The following is a 22,343-nucleotide window of genomic DNA, read 5'->3' on the forward strand; positions in this document are numbered from 1 at the left end:
GGGAGTCCTTCCTGTGTTTTTTGGCAAACTCTATGCGGGCTTTCATGCACTGAGGAGAGGTTTCCGTCAGGCCACTCTGCCATAAAGCGCCTGCAGTGATAGTTGACTTTGTGGAACTTTCTCCCATCTCCCTACTGCATCTCTGGAGCTCAGCCACAGTGATCTTTGGGTTCTTCTTTACCTCTCTCACCAAAGCTCTTCTCCCACAATTGCTCAGTTTGGCTGGACGGCCAGGTCTAAGAAGAGTTCTGGTCGTCCCACACTTTTTCCATTTGAGGATTATGGAGGCCACTGTGCTCTTAGGAACCTTGAGTGCTGCAGAAATCCTTTTGTAACCTCGGCCAGATCTGTGCCTTGCCACAATTCTGTCTCTGAGCTCCTTGAGCAGTTCCTTCGACCTCATGATTCTCATTTGCTCTGACATGCACTGTGAGCTGTAAGGTCTTATACAGACAGGTGTGTGCCTTTCCTAATCAGGTCCAATCAGTTTAATTAAACACAGCTGGACTCCAATGAAGGAGCAGAACCATCTCAAGGAGGATCAGAAGAAATGGACAGCATGTGAGTTTAATATGAGTGTCACTGCAAAGGGTCTGAATACTTATGACCATGTGATATTTCAGTTTTTCTTTTTTAATAAATTTGCAAAAATTTCTACATTTCTGTTTTTTTCTGTCAAGATGGGGTGCTGAGTGTACATTAATGAGAAATAAAATGAACTTTTTTGATTTTGGCAAATGGCTGCAATGACACAAAGAGCGATTTAAAGGGGTCTGAATACTTTCCGTACCCACTGTAAATTCAGAGAAAACAGAAGTTATCGTATTTGGGCCTAAAAACCTGAGAAATAACTTTTCTAACAATGTAGCTAGTTTGGATAGCGTAGCCCTGGCCTCTAGCACTACTGTGAAAAACCTTGGAGTTATTTTTGAACTAGCAAGAGAGATCATATTATCATAATATATCCTATATTAGCTTCTCTTCATTGGCTCTCTGTGAAATACAGAATAGAATTTAAAATCCTTCTTCTCACATACAAATCCCCCTTCATGATCAAGCTCCTTCAGAGTGCAGGTCTACTTGTGGTTCCTAGAGTTTACAAAAGTAGAATGGGAGGCAGAGCCTTTAGCTATCAAGCTCCTCTCATGTGGAACCAGCTCCCAGTCTGGGTTCAGGAGGCAGAATAGAATAGTGTGTACTCTTATGCTGTATGCATTTGATTAATGTGTCAATGTACACTTTGATTAGACTAAAATTTAAATGTATTTCTGTATTTTACTTAAAGTCTGAAATGGCTGAAACAGGGATATCATATAGTGATCAGCAACTTGTGGAAGAGGAGTGTAAAGTGGCAGTGTCAATAAGATGACCCCTGGCCTCTCTAATTTCTGCACCCTTGCTTTGCATAGTATTTCTTCAAACAGCAATGGTGCTAGGAAATAGAAGTGAGGATAATCTGACGGATGTTTTCCCATATTTCTAGTTTTACATGCAGAAAAGAACAATCTTGCTTTGCCGAAACACTGGACAAATAACATATAAACACAACATAGAAATAACATAGAAAAAAAATACTGTAAATACTTTCCATGGTACTTTCCATGCTTCAAACTCTGCCAAAAGTATATGAACCACAATACAGTATATTTCTATGAATATACTGTAGATTGCAATATTGATGGAAATGGCAATTATTGAAATTAATTCCATTCTTCAGGGGTGTGTGTTGTTGCATACCTTGAAGCTGTTCAATAAGAGTCCACGCCATTCGGGAACCTTGCGCATCAAAGACCACATGACCCTGACAACAAAAGGAAGAATTTGAATGCTTTAACATTCTCCATTCTTTACAGTCTCCTTCTCTCACACTTTCATATAGTTATCCAGCACTGTCAACATTTTCATAATTTCCGTGTCTCCCCTCTCCTCTCAACAAGTCTGGTACTTACTGAAACTCCTTCAAAGGAACTAGTGTTCATTGCTCGGTAAATCTCAGCAGTGATATCTCGGTTGTTGTAGTTGAAATCTTCTAGCCGGTAACCCTTGTCCTGTAGGGGCCCCACAGTCTTGTTGAGTGCCAGGGCTAGAGCCCATACAGCATCATAGGCCAGTGGGGCCTCCTGGAAACCCCCTGTCTCCTCTGGGTTTTTACCCCCAAGCTTGGACATAAGCTGGACTAGAAATTCCTGAGAGGTCTGGGGAGGAGAGAACATAAGGAGAGACGGTGGTTATCACATATGAAATCTAAAAATGCATAATTAAGGCAGGGTCTGGTATCCTTCGCTACTTCTTTGACTGACACACACACACAAACTGTTAGTTTGATGCCCTAATTAAGGGCCACAAAATCTACGAAGCTGCCTTAATTTTTTAAAAATGACCCATATTAGAGTTTCAACCAGATTTCCTTATAAGCAAGAGTGGTGCCCCAGAAAATACAGTTTATAAGCGTTTCAATGTGGACCTCTAATTTAAGGTTTGATTTAATTAAAGGTTAAGATAAGATAAGATAAGCTTTAGTACAATGTACAGTGAAATGTATTTTTGTACCTGCTGCCAGTAGCTAAACAATACCACACAAAAGTATAAAAGTATAAAAGATAGAAATATAAATATGTATTTTTATATTAAAATATATAAGGTGGCGATATGGGCAGACTTTTTTTGGAATTCACATAATGTACATATTGCAGCTGTAACAATAAGATGCATGTTTTTTTAAGTGAATGTGAATCGCCACCTTATTGTGATCGAGGGGTTTGAGTGCCTGAATGATGCTAGGAGCTATGTTGTCAGGGGCTACATGCTCCTAGTAGGGTCTCCCAAGGCAAAGAGGTCCTAGGTGATGGGTCAAACTAAGGCCCTGGATAAAGCAGTAGAAAATGGATGGATGGAAGATAAATGTGCATATTAGTCCAGTTTATGCTCAGAGGTGAGTAGGAGGATGGCTTGAGGAAAGAAAGGCAGCAGTAATGCCGGCCTGATGGCAGCAAGGAGAAGAGAGTGTGTCCAGGGTGGCTCGGTTGTTTCAGTATCCTCTTAGCCCTTAAACTGCAACGTTTGGTGTAAACGTCTTGCAGGTTGTTGAGGGGGGTACTGAAGACCCGTTCAGCCAAGGGGCCAAGAAGTCCTGTCTGGTAATATTTCCCATCCAGGCGGAGATGCTCCCACACAAGATGCTCTCAATGATGCAAATGTAAAAGTTCCTGAGTACCTTGAGAGGGAGCTTAAAGTCTCTCAGTCGTAGAGTCGCTGTCTGGCCTTCTTCATGATGGTGTTGATGTGCTGAGTCCAGGACAGGTAGCTCGAGATGGTCACTGCCAGGTATTTGAAAGTGTCCACTCTTTCCACCTCAGATCAACTGATGACAAGTGCATGGAAGTCCCTCTGTTGTTTCCTGCTGAAGTCAACTCTGAGTTAGTTTATTTTACTGACGTTCAGCAGGAGGTGGTTCTGCCTGCACCAGTCCTCTAGGTGGGAGACCTCCCTCCTATAGGCTGTATTGTCATTGTGGGAGATTAGTCTCAACAGCAGTGTAATCAGCAAACTTTATGATGACACTAGAGGCAGAAGTGGCCTCACAGTCATTGGTGAGTGCAGCAGAGGGATGAGCACACAGCCCTGGGGAGATCCGGTGTTGTGGGTGAGGGCAGATGGAAGTGTGATGACCCACTCAAACAACCTGTGGTCTGCCGGTCAGGAAGCTGAAGACCCACCTGCACGGGGAGGAGTTCAGGACCAGGTCATACATCTACACTGTAAAAACTGATATAGCCAATGATTTGTAATAACTTCATTTTATAATTGACTTCCACATAATATGGAGAGTTGTTGAATTTCAAATCACCTTTACAGATTCAAGGTGTTTCGACTCATTATGAGCTCTTCTAGCAAAATATAAAATTTCAAAGGGTGAACTTGACTTGGAGTAGTGAGTTATAGCGTGCGCATAAAGTGCTAGAAATGTAGACTTATGACAAATAAGAATAATTTAAGACTTTCTGTAGGAGTTAATACTTTGTTATTGTTGAAATTTATTAATTACAGAATAGTGTAAGCATAAATTAAAAAATGAAAAGAGGTGTCCATAAATGTGGCAGAAGAATACTACTTATTTCCACCAGACTACAAAGCCATCTCAAGTGCGCTCTCTACCCATCGCAGTTCTTTCCATCGAGGAGCGGGACAAAGTAAGGTAACAGTAGTTGGGTTGTAGTAAGGTAAGCAGGGGATTTCTTTATTTATTCGTGAAAAATAGATGTACTGCTATTATAACCGCTGCCTTCATTTGAATGGCCTTGTTGCAGTTTTTGATCATGCCAGCACTACACACGCTGCCTAGCTTAGCCTAGCTAGTGACCTGGTGTCGGTCTTATCAGTAACTGGGCCATAGAGGTGGGAAAATAATAGTTGTTTGAAATATTGTCACTGTCTTTAAAACAAATCTTCTTCGCTAGACATGAAATGGCGGTGCCCACTGCATTAGTACATTGGATGTTTTAAAACGAATACTGGAGGCAAACGGGGCTTGAGCAAGAGCCGCAGAGTTTACGAGGTGTGTCAAATGAAAGTGTAATTATTTGGCATCAGAACAAACCTGAATAACCACCTATTACTGCGCTGACTAGGACCGGTGAAAAACACTTTATTTAGATGCATACGTTGTTGTCTTGCAAATTAATATGCTGCTGCAATTGTTTTTTTTAATAGCATCCACATTATGTGTATTACATACATTAAATATCAGAAGTAGTAAATATTCTCAAATAACACTATACGTTAACTAACGTCATACCGCAAATATAATCATTTATCATACGCAATAACCGCTGCTGATAGAAGACTCTTGGGGTTTTTCTAGAGTAATTAGTTAGAAGAAGAAGAAGAAGAAGAAGAAGAAGAAGAAGAGGAAGTACTTTATTAATCCTCAAGGGGAAATTTAATTGTTACAGCAATTATTCTAATTTAAAGTTCAATTTAATATTATTAATAGTAATTAATAAAGTAATTTATAAAGTAATAAGTTAATTAACTTATATGTAGAAAAATAAAGTAATTCATTTTTGGGGGTTTGTGTGTATGTGTGTGTTATGGTATCTGGTGGTGTCGGTGTGATGAAGGAAGGAGTGAGGACCCAAGTGCAGGACACCAACCTTTATTCTCCCTGGATCGTCCAGGGCTCAGGCAAAACACAAATGTTCTTCGCTGTTTGGCGGGCAGGCAGACAAACAGAACCAGGAAAGCAGCATTATTGTTTATATTATGTTAGATGTTAGATTGCTTTGATGTTTTTGTATGTATTGTTATGTTAGATTAAGTTAGATGCACACTAAAGATTTAGTTTTGATTTTCAATATAAAAAATAAAGCGTGTATATGTCTAAATACGAAGCAGGGTCTGTATTTTGTATCTCTGCATAGTACACAGTTGTTTCAGACATGTTTTTCTTCCTGTAAAATTCCTGTAATATATCTTGAGAAAAAAACATTTAATATTTAAATATTGTTTACACAGGCTTTATTTTTAAATTTAAAATTAAATATTGTGTCAGTCAATGCTAATATTGGTAGTTGCCTTGTGCTGTCAGAAGCATGTGATAGCCCAGAAAGTTTCAAAAAGTCTACCTTAACTAATGTGACCGATGATTGTGCCTTGTTTTTAACCTTGACCAACCTGTGTGGACACTTTGTCTATGGAAAACCTTGTTTCTTTGTGGCTTAACCTCTGCACATATACTGTGGATCAGTTTGTCCCTTGTTTTAAACACAGGAGATGCAGTGTGAGGAATATTATAGTGCTATCTTACTATCCCAAATGAATATGTATTGCTCTATATTTAAGAAAAATGTGTTTAACTTGGGTAAACCGGAGTCAAAGATGAGACGTGTAGTAAGATTCTGGTGCTTTACTGTTTGCTCCTTTCTTTAACATTGCCGCTTATTTAACACTATCACAACAAATTATATTATTCTTGATATGGGTGTGCTGCTGCGGCTTTCTTTTTTGGGTTGTGTATGTATGGTGTATAAAACTGGTTTCACCGACAGTTGCTCCCAGTTTTATACTCTGCAATAACCCTATGCATCTGACTTGCAGCAGGTTTCCCCACAGTGTCGTAGCCACAACAGCCTTTGGTCACCTTGGGCTAAGTCTGGGTGGAGACAGCAGCAGCGAACCGTGAGCAAGCTGAATGGAAGGCTCCGTCAGCTGGAGTTGCTGAAGACACAGACAGAGAAACAAAATGATGTGCTATGGGAACTGGTGGACCAGTTGGAAGGCCGGAACCCCTCCGACCTCGTACCAACCACAGACTGTCACCTTGCAACGGATGACACTAGAGGACGATCCGCTGAGCTTCCTGGAGGTATTCGAGGTGATGGCCATGGCCAACTGCAAAATGGGGAGTGCACCTGCTACCGCTGCTGACCAGCGAAGCCCAGGCAGCACCCCTCATGCTCCCAGCTTCAGCGTGGGCTGTTTCTCTGACCTTCACCGGGCAGTCCTGGACAGGATGGGGTTCTCGCCAGAGTATTATCGCCACTGGTTCCGGGAGGGTGCCCTAGGACCGACAGATTCAGATCCATTTGTTTACGTCCAGCACTTGAGATGGCTGAACCCAGGGGAAAGCCAAGGGGAGCAGGACATGCTGGAGAAGGTGGTCCTCGAACAGTTTGTGGCCGGACTGCTGACCGAGACAGCAGACTGGGTGCGTTGCCATCACCCAGCATCCCTGGAGGTTGCCATCACGGTGGCTGAAGACTTCCTGGCTGTTCACCCCATGGAACGACTGGAGGCAGGACTACAAACATCCGTTATCCCGGGGTCCCAACAACAACAGCCAGCTTCGGAGGGGCCTGCTATTGGACGGAGCGAGGTATAGTATCTGGGGTGTCATTTGGGTGGAGGGCAGGTGTGGCTTCAGATAGGAAAGACAGCAGCGTTTATTTAATTGCGTTCTGTCCTCAGCCCAAAACTTATAAAAAAAAAGCAATTTGTTCTGAATTTTGTGGACCTAACCGCCTCCAGTGTACGGAGCAGTTAGAGGTGGTATTTGAGAAGATAAAACAAGCTCCCTGTGGGAAACCACTGCTTCATGTTCCTAACTTTTCTCTCCCTTGTATGCTGCAGACCAGCAGGTACGAGGGGTCGTCCCAGTGCTGTACCTCAGCTGGAAACTGTCAGAGCAAGAAAGGAGGCACAGCAACATCGAGAAAAATTGTCTGGCAATCCAGGGGGCCGTCAATGCCCTCAGGTACTATCTCCTGGGACGCCTATTCACCCTCTGTTCGGCTCATGCCCCGCTCCAATGGCTCCCAAAGATGCAAACGCCCGGATCACACGTTGGTATCTCTACAGCCTTTTAAGTTCACAGTGGTTCATAGGGTGGAGGCACAGATGGCGGTGGAGGACTTCCTCTCTCGCTTGCAGGGATGGGAATGGGTTCAGCTGGAGGGCTCCCTGGCATAAGTTGGGGTATGTTGTGGCGGGCTGTGATCACTGCTAGGCTGCAGGGGGAGCTATGGAACAGTGGCTGAGGAAACAGTGGCCAAGCAGGGAAATTGGCCTCAGCTGCTCCTCATCAAATCTAATGATCTGCCTCTCCCTATATAGCAGTAGCGTGCCTGGTCGAGAGGGAGAGGAGAGTGAGCGAAGACCTAAAAAGAGACGCGCTGTGATGCGTGTATGGTTGACATCAGGGAAAGAACCTGAGCTAGTAGTGGTGAAGCTGTTTCACTAAATGACACCCATTGCATATGATCAAGTCCTACAGAATTGCGTAGCTGTTTAGCTCGGTTTAATTTTACTACATCAGACACGGAATCATTGATTGCATGTGTGATGCAATCAGAGGTGATAACTTTTCTCTAATAAAAATCAGAGGTGATAACTTTTCTCTAATAAAATTTCATCATAAATTTTAGCTTTGCCCCCCCTCTACGATTCTGGGCCCCTGTTACTACAAATTCTAACTCATCACCTGATAAAGAACCATTGTTACTTTGTAATACCTATGCAGTTTCCTCTAAAAACGTGCGTGTTGTATTCATTGTCAACGTTTAAAACAAAATGCACATCACTCGCCAGTGAGGGACCTCTTAAAATCACATTTAACACTACTATCTGGTTGAGAAAGCTCTAGAGCGCGATTAATAATACCTGTCAGTTGCTCTTATATCATTCTGCAACCAAATGTTTAAACCCATCTGTTTCTAATCTCAAACGTCTGATGTCTATTTGACATTATTATTATTATCATCAGGCAGACTAGAGGGATCACACTAGCTCAACAGGTTATATAAGGGTTCCATGATTCTTAACAAAGAGGGTACTGATAACTGAGTGTATTCTTTAAACGTTAGAAATGAGGCCACTCATTAGATTGTCTCAGGATATCCTCCACAATAGTATGATGAGCCATGTTAGATGCCACAATTTCTTTGATATGTGATTCCAGCAACCCTAGTTTCTCCACATTACTATGGTGAGTCATGTTAGATGCTACAATTTGTTTGACATGTGATTCCAGCAACCCTGTTCTCTCCTCAATAGTATGCTGAGTCCGATGGGATGGGGTATTAAAAGTTTGAGCTCAAAAAAGGCTGACAGAAGGAACTGAGTGAAAAAGTGTTTTATTTGGCAATTGTACACTTATGGCTCTGGCTGAGGGTTCTGGTCTCACAGAAGGTCGGATGTGAGGTAGTGGGGTATGGAAGAGAGACAGAGTATTATTAAAAGGTAGGTAACTGGCAAACTAAGAATAGACCTGGGTCAGGAAAGACAGTGTGGTTCAGGTATCAAAGGTGAATGGGAATCAGATCGTCGGGCTGAAAAATATGTTCCAAATCCGGTCCAGGTCAATCAAAAGTTGAATAGGCAATCGGGCAGATAACTGGTCAGGCGAAAAGGCTGGAGAGTGATCACTGTGAGATAAATCACAATTTGGCAAACACTGCAGCAGACCCGCTTATATAGTAAAAAGCACAGGTGAGAACAATCAGCTTAATGAAACAAAGCTGTCACAGACTAGTTGGGGCAACCGGAAATGACTAACAAAATAAAAGCCAGTGACAGGAAGTCCAAGAGCAGGGTCCTAACAGGTGTACTGTAGCTTGTGTCAGTTAGAAGAGCACCTGGTGAATCACACTTTTTAAAAAACAACAATACAGTTTTGAATAAACTATCTTCAACTGTAAACGTTTGAATATCAAAGAAATAACCACAGAATACATGGGTAGACCATTTTTTCTTCAGTCTGTGTCTGCAAAACGTGGAACAGTACAGCAGATTGTTTTGGAAAAATGCAGCTCCTGTTAAAAAAATCAATCCATCCACCACACACAATAGAATGGCCTCCAAAGTAAATCACACGGATTGCAGGAACCAATCATATTATCTGTATTGGTCACACCTACTCACATGCACAGTCATGTATGCACAAAGGGAGTGCATATTGGCCACGTGCACACACTGGTTCATATGCACTCAGAAAAGGAGCTGTATATACTACTGATCCCAACACTTTCAGCATTAAGTCACACTATTGTTCCCCTGCTGCTGTGCCACCGCACTCGCTGGCTGTCAAGCTCCAGCTCACTATCCTGTAGCAATTCTCAATAGAGTATTGGATTCTTATTCTACTAGGGTGTCAAACATTTTTGGATCCAAAGAAAACCCAAACACTGACATCTTTTGATGTAATAACATTTGTGCACAGTACTGATTTACCTTTAAGATGTATTTTGCAATTTAACTGTACTGTAGCAAGTATTGGGTTTGACAGGAAACTATGACAACTTATTTTCACAAGGTCATAAAAAGCTCAATACTATACTACTAAACAAATACTTATATTACCACCATATTATATTATATTATAATACTATCACTATAAAGAAACACATTTATTCACCATTATAAGATGTCCTATCATTTGTTATATCAATCCAATTGAACATACAGTTCTTTTAAACTGTAATGGGATTATTTTTAATTTGTTAGTTTCATGATGAGATTTTGCAGAAGACAGAAAAGTCATTTGAAAGTCCTTGTTCGAAAGCAGAGCAAGCCACCCAATGGTGAGACTTGATATTACATTGGCGCAGCACCCCCGTGACCTGTACAGCTCATGGCAGCCCACTACTTTGGAGGAGTATCAACAAGCAATTAAGGCTTGGCAACAGAGTTATGTGACAATGTATTGTGTGTGAATTGAAAATATGTAAGTAAAAGGTCTATTTCTTTGAATAGGTGCTTTTCAGGGGGAGCAGGGGGCAACACATTTCCCTGGGGGGGCTTCTGCGCTGATTGACCAGATGCCGGATGTGGTGCTATTTAGTTTGTTCCTGCTAAAGAATGCACATTTCCATTTTAATCTAATTAAGCTTGCTTATTTTACAGTATGGTTATATCTTCCTCTGTTCACATGAAATATTGCTTTAGTGTACTTTGTTGCTGTTTTGAGCTGTGTGTTGACTGTTGCAGTATTATATATTAATATTATATATTAATATATGGCATATTTTCATGCCCTCTCTCCTTTGAAGTGTATTAGTACATATGGTAGCCTATTTCAGTTAGTTTGTATGTAATTAAGAAATGCATTCTGTTTATTCATTAGTGCTTTATTTGGTTCATTACAGACCACACACCCCAACACACACATCTATATAAACCTGTAGAAGAAATCCACTGGTATCATCATATCATAAAACCATAAATTCATCCCTTTTTCAGAGCCTGATTCAGAGTTTTTTTGGTATAAACAACATGAGAGCTGTGTGTAGTAACAAACTATCTCTCCTCTTCTAAAATGAATTAAATGAGAGAATATTTCTGTAGTATTTTGTTTCTTAGTAAAATAAAGGACTACTAAGCCTGCCTGCCTGGTGCGAATGTCCTAACACAGGATATTTTCCCTCAGTAACAGATTGGCATTCAGTGGCATTCATGCATTTGTTGCATTGAACGATGTCTCAACATATTGCTGGTGCAGTTCTAGTTATTTTAAAGTAAGTATCTCTACTGTCAACTTTGTGAAGTAAGGTCACACTTTGTACCACTTCTTCCTAACCCTAACCCATAAGGAAAGAATGCTTAGATATAAGCTTAATTGTGCTATGCACTTTTTAGTCAAAGAATGAAGTAAAAGTATAGTATAATATACAATGTAATACATACATACAAAGTAAACTGAAAGTATCTTATTTTAGGTTTAAAAGAAGTAGCACAATTGAATAAACGTCTTTTTTGTAAGGTCAGACTTACCCAAAACTTTTAATAGCCTAAACCAAGTGACAGGTTTTATACAATATAATGATGTCTCACATATCTGACAAAGCAAATTTATGATTATGACAGACTGTAAGAAACAAAGTTGACTCATGGGGTTTGTTGATATGGGGTCTGATGACATGTTTGCTGAAAAATGATGTAATGCCTATCAATCAGATAAGCCAAAACAGAGAATCAGCAGTTTGAGCACTCATTTGAATCTTAATATATAAAACAACACATGGTGTGTCTTTTTGTTTGCCTTTTTAAATCAAATTTGATTTGAAAAGATTCTCTGAAAGCTTATATGTGTATATATATAAAAATTCTCTTCTCACCCCTACGGGTGGTGTGTGTGTGTCTTCCTCAATTTCAGGTCCTCTACCAGAGGCCTGGGAGTTTGAGGGTTCTTCGCAGTAGCTTAACTGTTCCTATCACTGCGCTCTTCTGAACTGGGAGCTCTGATGTGTCTCTGGGGATCTGTTGGAGCCACTCTCTCAGTCTCGGGGTCACATCCCTGAGGGTACCAATAACCACCGGGACCACTATTGCCTTCAGCTTCCACATCTTTTCTAGCCCTTCTTTCAGCCCTTGGTATTTCTCAAGCTTCTCATATTCCTTCTTTCTGATGTTGCTATCACTTGGGATTGCTACATCTACCACTACGGCTTTCTTCTACTGTTTGTCCACCAGTACTATGTCCGGTTTTGCTCCCCTGGTGTTACCCATTCTGTTCTGGGTCCTGCTCATCTTAGTCACTATGATGCCTGACAGGAGCTTCCATGCTGTGCAGAGGCAGGTTATCAGGCGGTAGTTGGATGGGACAGCTCCCTTTTGAGGGTCCTTCCGGATCAGGACTGTCCTGCCTTCAGTCAGCCATTCAGGGTGAATCCCATCCATTATCAGCTGGTTCATTTGAGCTGCCAGGCGCTCATGGAGTGCAGTTAGTTTCTTTAGCCAGTAGGTGTGGAACATATCAGGGTCGCGGTGCTGTCGAGTTCTTCATGCTTGAGACCCTTTCTCGGATATCTTCCATTGTGATGGTTACTGGGTCCTGTTCAGGGTCCACCAGCCACTGGGCATTGGTGTTATGTTATGCCTCCTTCTCCCATATGTTTTTCCAGTATTGTTCAGTCTCCAGCTTTAGTGGGTCTGCTCTCATGTTACTACCCTGCCACTGAGAGTACACTTTGGAATGATTGTTAGAGAAAACCCTGTTTATTCTCCTTGCTTCTATTCCTCTGGTGTACCTCTTCAGGCGTGTGGCCAGGGCTGTGAGTCGTTGCTTGGCAGGCTCCAGGGCCTCTGCTATGGACAGCTTGTTGTACTTGTTATCCAACTCTTTCTTCATCCCACCTCTCTGCAGTTCTGATAGTTGGCTAACTTCTCTCCATGTTGCCCTTATTTTTGTCCACAACCACCTCCTCCATGCAGGATACTTCTAGTAGACTTTCAGAGAGTACTTCATTTAACTTCATTAACTTCATAACTTCAAGTACTTCATTTTGGTAACCAGCTGTGGAGGTGTACAGCTTACTCATGAACTTCAATCTCAGGTCAGCTGCTCTTGTGTTGAGAGGGCATGTTATTGGGGCTTGGAATGGAATAAAGGCCACTGTACACTTCATTGTGACTGGAAATGTTAGGTAAGGTGTTGCTCAGAATGTTGTGGTCTGCAATGTCACCCTGAGATACCGTTAAATCTTTAACATTTTATGTATTCCACCTAGACAAGCTAAACTGTTTGTCTCTGTGTGGAATACAAGAAGCGCTTAATAAATTCTAATAAATAAAGTAAATAAAGTAAATTCTATAATGAAGTTTTGTGTCATTTCTTGGGGGTGTGCACATATTTACCTGGTTCACCTGAGATTATTTACATGTGAACAGTGGACAATGTACAAGGCGGGACCGCATTACCTGTAATGGGTTAACTCTAGGATATCTATAAAAAAGGTTGAGAAAGCCATCACCCGAAACATATTTTTTACACTATATTTTCTTACTAGAAATGTTTTTACATGTTTGAAAGGTGGGAATATAGCCATGGGAGAACCACACTAAAAATAAATCACTATTGTAATCTTGAGGATTGGAAATGCTTTTTAAAAAAGGTACACTTTTTTAAGTTGTAACAGGAAATAAAAAGTTTAGCATTAGCACAGTCATAATTTCCCAGCAGGCCCTGTAGGTGCAGATAGTTCAATTGAGCACTTCTGATAAACAATATTGTAAGGTAATGCTTGTCTTACTAGATTGGAGGCTCCTCGCATAGTCTCTGGGTTGAGCATGACAATCTCAGTGGTCACATGGCCTTCTACAGCCTTAGTCATCTGCTCCACAGTACAGTTGATGGATGGGTCCTTGATCTTAAACCAGTTGTCTGCATACCAGCCAATGAGGAACCACACATACTTTTTCCCATAGAGCTTCTCCTTATACACCTGCAGAGGGACAGTGGAGCACAAGAAAAACAAGAATGTGATGTATAAGTGATAAATTGTGTATGACAATTCAATTTTATTTGTATAGCGCCAAATCACAATACAATCATCTCAAGGCACTTTACAAAAAAACAAAAAACCCAACAAATCCCTTATGAGCAGCACTTGGTGACAGTGGAGAGGAAAAACTCCCTTTAACGGAAGAAAAAACCTCCAGCAGAACCGGGCTCAGTTTGGGCGGCCATCTGCCTCAACCAGTTGGGGTGAGTGGATAGAGGAGAGAGAAAAGAACAGCAACAATAAACAACAAATAGACACTGCAGGTTGGTGGGGCCAGTAACTGCACATCAGTAATACAGTGGGTACGGAAAGTATTCAGACCCCTTTAAATTTTTCACTCTTTGTGTCATTGCAGCCATTTGCCAAAATCAAAAAAGTTCATTTTATTTCTCATTAATGTACACTCAGCACCCCATCTTGACAGAAAAAACCAGAAATGTAGAAATTTTTGCAAATTTAATAAAAAAGAAAAACTGAAATATCACATGGTCATAAGTATTCAGACCCTGTGCTCAGTATTGAGTAGAAGCACCCTTTTGAGCTAGTACAACCATGAGTCTTCTTGGGAATGATGCAACAAGTTTTTCACACCTGGATTTGGGGATCCTCTGCCATTTTTCCTTGCAGATCCTCTCCAGTTCTGTCAGGTTGGATGGTGAACGTTGGTGGACAGCCATTTTCAGGTCTCTCCAGAGATGCTCAATTGGGTTTAGGTCAGGGCTCTGGCTGGGCCAGTCAAGAGCGTTCACCGAGTTGTTCCGAAGCCACTACTTTGTTATTTTAGCTGTGTGCTTAGGGTCATTGTCCTGTTGAAAGGTGAACCTTCGGCCCAGTCTGAGGTCCTGAGCACTCTGGAAGAGGTTTTCTTCCAGGATATCTCTGTACTTGGCCACATTCATCTTTCCTTCAATTGCAACCAGTCGTCCTGTCCTTGCAGCTGAAAAACACCCCCACAACATGATGCTCCCACCACCATGTTTCACTGTAGGGATTGTATTGGGCAGGTGATGAGCAGTGCCTGGTTTTCTCCACACATGCCGCTTAGAATTAACGCCAAAAAGTTCAATCTTGGTCTCATCAGACCAGAGAATCTTATTTCTCATAGTCTGGGAGTCCTTCATGTGTTTTTTGGCAAACTCTGTGCGGCCTTTCATGTGTCTTGCACTGAGGAGAGGCTTCCGTCGGGCCACTCTGCCATAAAGCCCCGACTGGTGGAGGGCTGCAGTGATAGTTGACTTTGTGGAACTTTCTCCCATGTCCCTACTGCATCTCTGGAGCTCAGCCACAGTGATCTTTGGGTTCTTCTTTACCTCTCTCACCAAGGCTCTTCTCCCACGATTGCTCAGTTTGGCTGGACAGCCAGGTCTAGGAAGAGTTCTGGTCGTCCCAAACTTTTTCCATTTGAGGATTATGGAGGCCACTGTGCTCTTAGGAACCTTGAGTGCTGCAGAAATTCTTTTGTAACCTTGGCCAGATCTGTGCCTTGCCACAATTCTGTCTCTGAGCTCCTGGGGCGGGTCCTTCGACCCCATGATTATCATTTGCTCTGACATGCACTGTGAGCTGTAAGGTCTTATATAGACAGGTGAGTGCCTTTCCTAATCAAGTCCAATCAGTTTAATTAAACACAGCTGGACTCCAATGAAGGAGCAGAACCATCTCAAGGAGGATCAGAAGAAATGGACAGCATGTGAGTTAAATATGAGTGTCACTGCAAAGGGTCTGAATACTTATAACCATGTGATATTTCAGTTTTTCTTTTTTAACAAATTTGCAAAAATTTCTACATTTCTGGTTTTTTCTGTCAAGATGGGGTGCTGAGTGTACATTAATGAGAAATAAAATGAACTTTTTTGATTTTGGCAAATGGCTGCAATGACACAAAGAGTGAAAAATTTAAAGGGGTCTGAATATTTTCCGTACCCACTGTATATGGCAATATATGTCTGTCACAAAGGAATTTGAAGAGGAGAACACATTACCTCACAGAAGACCTGCCTGGCCTCAGTCTCATAAAACAAGCCAACAATTATTCTGGCGTCTTGGCGCTTGGAAGTGAAAAAAAAAAGAAGTCACACAGTGAGTTGAAAAACCCACAAGTTAAACACCCTGCAGTGTGAATAGAGATCATATGAGCCAACCCTCCTCATAATTCAGGCACCACACAGAAATAGACTTCCTCTCCGCTGGGTTAACTAATGATGTTTTCATGGTTTCTTTTGCAATGGCCAGTTCATCTTGCACACTAAACCTAGGACAGCATCCTGGTAAAGGAGTGCGTGTGTGAGAGCTAGTCAGACTGACTCAGGTGGAAGGTGAATGAGAAGAGGAAGGAATGGAAGGAGGAGGGAATATAGGTACAGCACTGAGATAGAAAATGGAGAAAATGAGTCCCTGTGCTTTCATGAAAACGTATGTGCAGATCTTTGAAGCTAAAACCAAATCAGACTCTAGTTGGCACAAAGCTAGAGCAGCTCAGTAGCTTATTCTTTAAGTTCCAAGCTTGCACCAGTGTGTGGATTGTCCAGCTTAGCTGGAAGCGGGGGGTATCAATAGTATGTTCAGAGCTGTCAATGTGAAAAGACCAATGAAATTAGCGCTCAAACATACAGCATACAGCATTTATTAAGACAACAGGTAAACATGGAAAAAGTGTATTAAAGTTTTGGATTAACATCAAATTAATACAGATACAGTGGCGTTAAACTACTCTATGATTAACCATACATGTAGGCAATATTAGAAATAATGCTCAGAAATATGGAAATATTCAGTTCCAAGCTTATGAAAAGGTTTTAGAGAAAGCAAGTGTACCTTAGGTTTAGGTTCTACTGTAACAGAAACCAACTAATATGACCATAATATCTGGTAGGAAAAAAGACTGGCTTTTAAAGAAAAGTTGTTTTGAATTTTCTGTTTAGCTAGAAGCTAGATATATATTTTGTAATTATTTATGGTGCTATATCTGAGAATGCTTCAGTACTGGCTTCAACCTCTATAACAGTTTAGAGTTCTCTATAGCTCAACTGTAGCTACAGAGATTCAGTAATGTGCTAAATGAGACTGGCTCCACCATTTCTTGACGTTTGTTGCAGTTTCCAGGAGTTCTATGTACTGAACTAGCCAGAAAAAGGGCTGATTACCATTTAGCCGACTGGTATATGTAAGAGGAAGCACCTTGAGGTTTTTGACAGCCACAGCAGGGTCAGTGAGGAAGCTTTGGCGAACACTGATTTCAATCCCTGCCTCCTTTACCCTCTCTTCCAGATCATCCAGAGTCTGTAAAAGACATACATGCATTCATATACACACATACAAAAAGAAAAATAGTAAACAGCAATTGAAGCAGGAGCACGGTAGTGAGAGGGATGATGAGTGGATAGTTTGGAATGATGATGATGGGTGAGGAGTTAATGACACCAACAAATATAACAGCACATGACAAGAGAGACATTGAGGTAGACTGAGTGAGAGTGAGAACCAAGCAACAGAAAATAGACATAGCAGAAAATGGGGAAGATAAGGGAGGGGAGAGAAATTGTAAATACAAGCAACTTTTTCCTGTATTGCTCTGTAAGAAATATGTGTTCAAATCACCTTTCAAATATTTACTAAAATAGCCCTTCTGTATAGATGTTTTTGATGGTTTTGGACTACTTAAAGTTAAAAAATACTATTTTACATTAAGGAATGCAGTCACTTCAGGATGCTTAAAAATATATACTGTATGCTGATTCTCAAAATGTCTCATACCATATTTATCTTACTGTAACAACAAAAACCAATTCAAATACTTGAAAGGAAATTAATACAGTGATACAAATTGAAATTGACTGTTAATTAAATAAAAATGGTACAGACCACTTCTGTCTCACATTATTCAGCTTAACTTGACAGCTGACGTGTTATGCAGTGTTTATTTAATTCAGTTTCAGTTCAATTAAATTTATTTGTATAGTGGCAAAATCAAAATAAAATAATCTCAAGGCACTTTAAATAGAAACCTATCAAATCCCTTATAAAGAAACACTTTGTTCAGCGCAAATAGCCAAAGTGCAAACTGCATAAATAGTACCTGTTAACTAGCAAAAACATTTTTACCCATCATGTGACTCAAATCGCCATAATTTCAACTTAATTTTCCTTGTGTGCCTATCCAGTGACCACAATACATACTGACCATTTAAGGGACTAGCTGTAACAAAATCTATAAAAGTACCTTTAAATGGTTAAATGAGTGGTTAAATGCTGTTAAATGTGATGCTGCTATATTTCACTTTCAGTTAAATACATGACTCACTGATGTAAAAACTTCTGTTGTTTGCTGAATGGTGGCAATCTTGGTCCATTTCCACTTCTGAAAGAGCTGCACTCGAGTGGGGTTGTGCAGTGTGGCAGACGGATGTGTGCGAAAGAAGGTGGGAAAACGCTGCCGGTTGGACAGGGCTGGAGAACTGGACCCATATGACAACTGAGACACAACGAGACAGAAGAAAACATATTAAAACTATTGAAATCCTAATGTCTTAGTGCTGCAAAATTATGACTCAAAAAGAAAGTATAGCCACAAGCGACAATAATGGGGCATGAACCCTGACATGTCACCATCTAATATTGCACTCTCAACATGGGATGTCTATCAAATGTGCAGAACTAATGAGAGTGTGCCAAATTTCGCATTTAGAAACTGGAAGCTCTAAGTGCTAGCTTGCCACACGGTGGCTCTATGTCGGTCTGCTGTGTTGCACGTGTATATGTAATAATTTTTAATAAATTTGCAAAAATTTCTACATTTCTGTTTTTTTCTGTCAAGATGGGGTGCTGAGTGTACATTAATGAGAAATAAAATGAACTTTTTTGATTTTGGCAAATGGCTGCAATGACACAAAGAGTGAAAGATTTAAAGGGGTCTGAATACTTTCCGTACCCACTGTAAGCAGGAATCGGGCAGAAAGGCTGGAGTGTGATCACTTATAGTTAAACCACAATCTGGCAAAGATGTGTGGCTGCAGACCTGCTTATATAGTAATTCAATTTGTTGATTAGATCAAGTTACTCAAGGTTGCTTAGCTGATTACAGGAAGAAGTTTTCAGAATAAGAGTATGAAACTGAAAGTTCAGAACCCTGGATCCTAACATCATGAGCTGATAATGGGGCCATATGGCTAGTGCAGTGTATATTTAGTAATTTGCTATAATCACTTATCTTTAAAAATATGTCTTTTCAATCATGAGCTTGTAAGAATTGCTCCTTCATTTTTTTGCCTGGCTGATGTTATTGCCATGATATGAAAAAACTTGGGAGCTGCTGATTTAGAATTGTAGCTAAAATGAAACAGACCAGTAAAACACATGGGTGTTTTGTGGAGTGCGTACATGGGTGACAATTCATTACACTCTGCCACACCACTTCTCTGACTGTGGTGCTTGATGACTATCCATGATTGCAAACTAACTGAACTATTGGACACACGTAATCTGATAAATTCTGTATTGATTGTTTGCCTGAATGGACACTTGTTTACTCCCTGGATCTGGCCTTTTGCTCCATCTGAACTCACACTTATCCTGTCCTGTCTGAATGCCAACACTCACTCCAAACTTTGTTTCAGCTGCATACTTTATTACCTGCAGTTTGAAGTCTGCAGTATAGTGATAACTTTTGGGTGGAATTTTAACTTGAGTTCCACTAGGAGTTTAGTGTGAACATAAACATTTTTACTTTTTCAGTGGTACAGTATGTAACAAAAGGAAAACCCCACTTTGATTTACCCCTCAAACATTCCAAGAGATGGGAGTTCAACATTCCAGGACCCAGATCCTCACCATAAACACATCGAAGAACTGAGTAAGGTTCAAGAAATTGCCTTAAAACAAACACTCTAAAGACTTATCTCATCTTCAAAACCCAGCTAACCCTAAAAAGGACACTCTATCCAGGCTATAAATAAGGAGCCAGCATCCACAAACAGGAGATAAATGGGCAGGTCCTCTGACCTGTGAATTTCAAACGACCTCAAAGGTAAGCCAGGCATCGGCCAAAATTCATTACTGTTTTGTTACAGGATTCAACTTAAAGGACTGATGGAGCCACAACGACCCCTACTGGATGAATTATCCCTATGTAAAGAGATGGTAATTATCTGCATTAACCGATGTATTTCAATATTGTATTTGTATCAGAATTTCTGAATTATGAGTGTTTTTGCCATTCAAGCCCTTCCAGCCTTGTGCAGTTAAATAATCAATTGAGTCACCAGGTGATCAATTCACATCATCTCATTGAATCAGTATTATGATGAAAACTTGTGTTATGAATATTTGCTTGATTCTAAATAGCCACTGTAATAACTTAATCAGGAGTAATAAGAAAGTATTACAATAGTCATAATCCCTCCATTTAATAAGATCCTCTGAAATCCACAATTTTGAACACAGGATTAATATTTCCCCTGTCTGTAGGCAATCCTCCGAGTTCCCTCGCTTTTTGGCGTGAGCAGATAAAACACACAGACTGAACGACATTGTGGAGTACCGCCAGCCAGCCTCGGCGAAACTGCAATCAAAGACGGCTAAACCTGCCTTTTTCTATTCTCTGAATCAGCTGGTCTGACATTTACTGCCGCACCCAATAATTCTCCAAGTTGTCCACACCTATTAAGTAATTACTGTCGCTTGTCTCTGTTGGTTGTAAAACAATAAGGCCACTGTTGGGTATCAAACTCATTCTTCAGATTTCAAAATTGATAATTGCATTCATATCAGCTGAACGGCTAGTCACAGAAACGACTTGGTGCTCTGAGGTAATTAATTCATTGATCATTTTCATAAAACAATTAATAAGAAATGTGATAAATTCACAATCGCTACAAGTATTATCTTCAATTGAGCCACAAGTGCTAGTGATTATTTGACAAAATTACTGTAAATATAATATACACATATGAGTATAAGTCACTTTGCTGTGTAAGTCGCACGGCAATCCAAAGTACTAAAAGTTATAGTCTGGAAAATACGGTACCTTGTCATAAACAATGACAAGTGTCACTATGATTCATCCTCTGCGAAGAATAAATCTACAAAGTGTACCGGATGTTTGAATGTTTTACCATGTTAGTAGTTGTTGAGATATTTGATTTTCTGGTCTACTTGCTCACTGGCCAAAAACAAACAAACAAAAAAAGCTCAGGTGACAGCTTAAAACCAGCGTAGATTATCAATGGACTACCTTTGTAGTCTTGTGAAAAAAATATATTTTGTCCTTGAACTGCTGTTAAATCATTCATTACTCAGCTTTTATCTCATCGCAGATGTTAGACTTATTATCATTGTACTTTAGAATGGCTTTAATTCATATCCATTCAATTCAATTTATTTGTATAGCGCCAAATCACAATACAATCATCACAAGGCACTTTACATCAAACAAAAACAAAACCCAACAAATCCCTTATGAGCAGCACTTGGTAATAGTGGAGAGGAAAAACTCCCTTTTAAACGGAAAAAACCTCCAGCAGAACCAGGCTCAGTTTGGGCGGCCATCTGCCGCGACCGATTGGGGTGAGTGGAAAGAGCAAGAACAACAACAATAAACAACAAATAAACACTGTGCAGGTGGGTGGGGCCAGTAACTGCATCAGAAATATAACCACATTAAGAGCTATGTGATTTTATGCAGATGTGTGTTTGATAAAATTGTATTTCTATTTTATAGTTAATAAACTAATAAACACAGAAGATAAAAGAGACAACAAAGACAAAGTCAGTCTGGTTCTGCTGGAGGTTTCTTCTGTTAAAGGGACTTTTTCCTCTCCACAGTTGCAAAGTGCTTACTCATAAAGGATTTATTGGGTGTCTATGTAAAGTGCCTTGAGATGACTGTATTGTGATTTGGTAACACAAATAAAATAAATTGGATTTAATTGTTGTTGGGCTTGGGTTGCACGCCTGTGCAACATCGCATGGCGTTCGGGGACAGTACCCCTGGATTGGCAGACCAGGGTGGTGGTTCCTCTTTTTAAGAAAGGAGACCGGAGGGTGCATTCCAACTACAGAGGAATCACACTCCTCAGCCTCCCAGGGAAGGTCTATGCCAGGGTGCTGGAGAGGAGGATCCGGCCGGTGGTCGAACCTCGGATCCAGGGGGAACAATGCGGTTTCCGTCCTGGTCGTGGAACTGTGGACCAGCTCTATAACCTCTCAAGGATGCTTGAGGGTTCATGGGAGTTTGCCCGACCAGTTCACATGTGCTTTGTGGACTTGGAGAAGGCATTCGACCAGGTCCCTCACAACATCCTGTGGGAAGCGCTCCAGGAGTATGGGGACAATTTTACTCTCATCAGTCCACAAAATGTTCCTCCATTTCTCTTTAGGCCAGTTGATGTGTTCTTTGGCAAATTGTAACCTTTTCTGCACACAGAGGGACTTTGCGGGGGATTCTTGAAAATAGATTAGCTTCACACAGACGTCTTCTAACTGTCACAGTACTTACAGGTAACTCCAGACTGTCTTTGATCATTCCGGAGCTGATCATTGGCTGAGCCTTTGCCATTCTGGTTATTCTTCGAT

At 40.8% G+C, this 22,343-nt stretch overlaps 1 protein-coding gene across 1 annotated transcript in view; it reads right to left on the minus strand.

Moving 5' to 3' along the window:
• The window catches only part of gabbr1b (gamma-aminobutyric acid (GABA) B receptor, 1b), a 162,385-nt gene that overhangs the window by 113,099 nt on the left and 26,943 nt on the right, over positions 1-22,343 (minus strand). Inside the window, exons 3-8 of the mRNA XM_026300435.1 lie at positions 18,076-18,246; positions 16,953-17,054; positions 15,758-15,823; positions 13,524-13,715; positions 1,950-2,195; positions 1,738-1,801 (exon numbers count right to left, since the gene is read on the minus strand). Of these exons, the coding sequence (XP_026156220.1) occupies positions 1,738-1,801; positions 1,950-2,195; positions 13,524-13,715; positions 15,758-15,823; positions 16,953-17,054; positions 18,076-18,246 (841 nt within the window). The remainder of the gene's footprint in view (positions 1-1,737; positions 1,802-1,949; positions 2,196-13,523; positions 13,716-15,757; positions 15,824-16,952; positions 17,055-18,075; positions 18,247-22,343) is intronic.

Source organism: Mastacembelus armatus, chromosome 11 (assembly GCF_900324485.2).
Source record: "Mastacembelus armatus chromosome 11, fMasArm1.2, whole genome shotgun sequence".
NCBI lineage: Eukaryota > Metazoa > Chordata > Actinopteri > Synbranchiformes > Mastacembelidae > Mastacembelus > Mastacembelus armatus.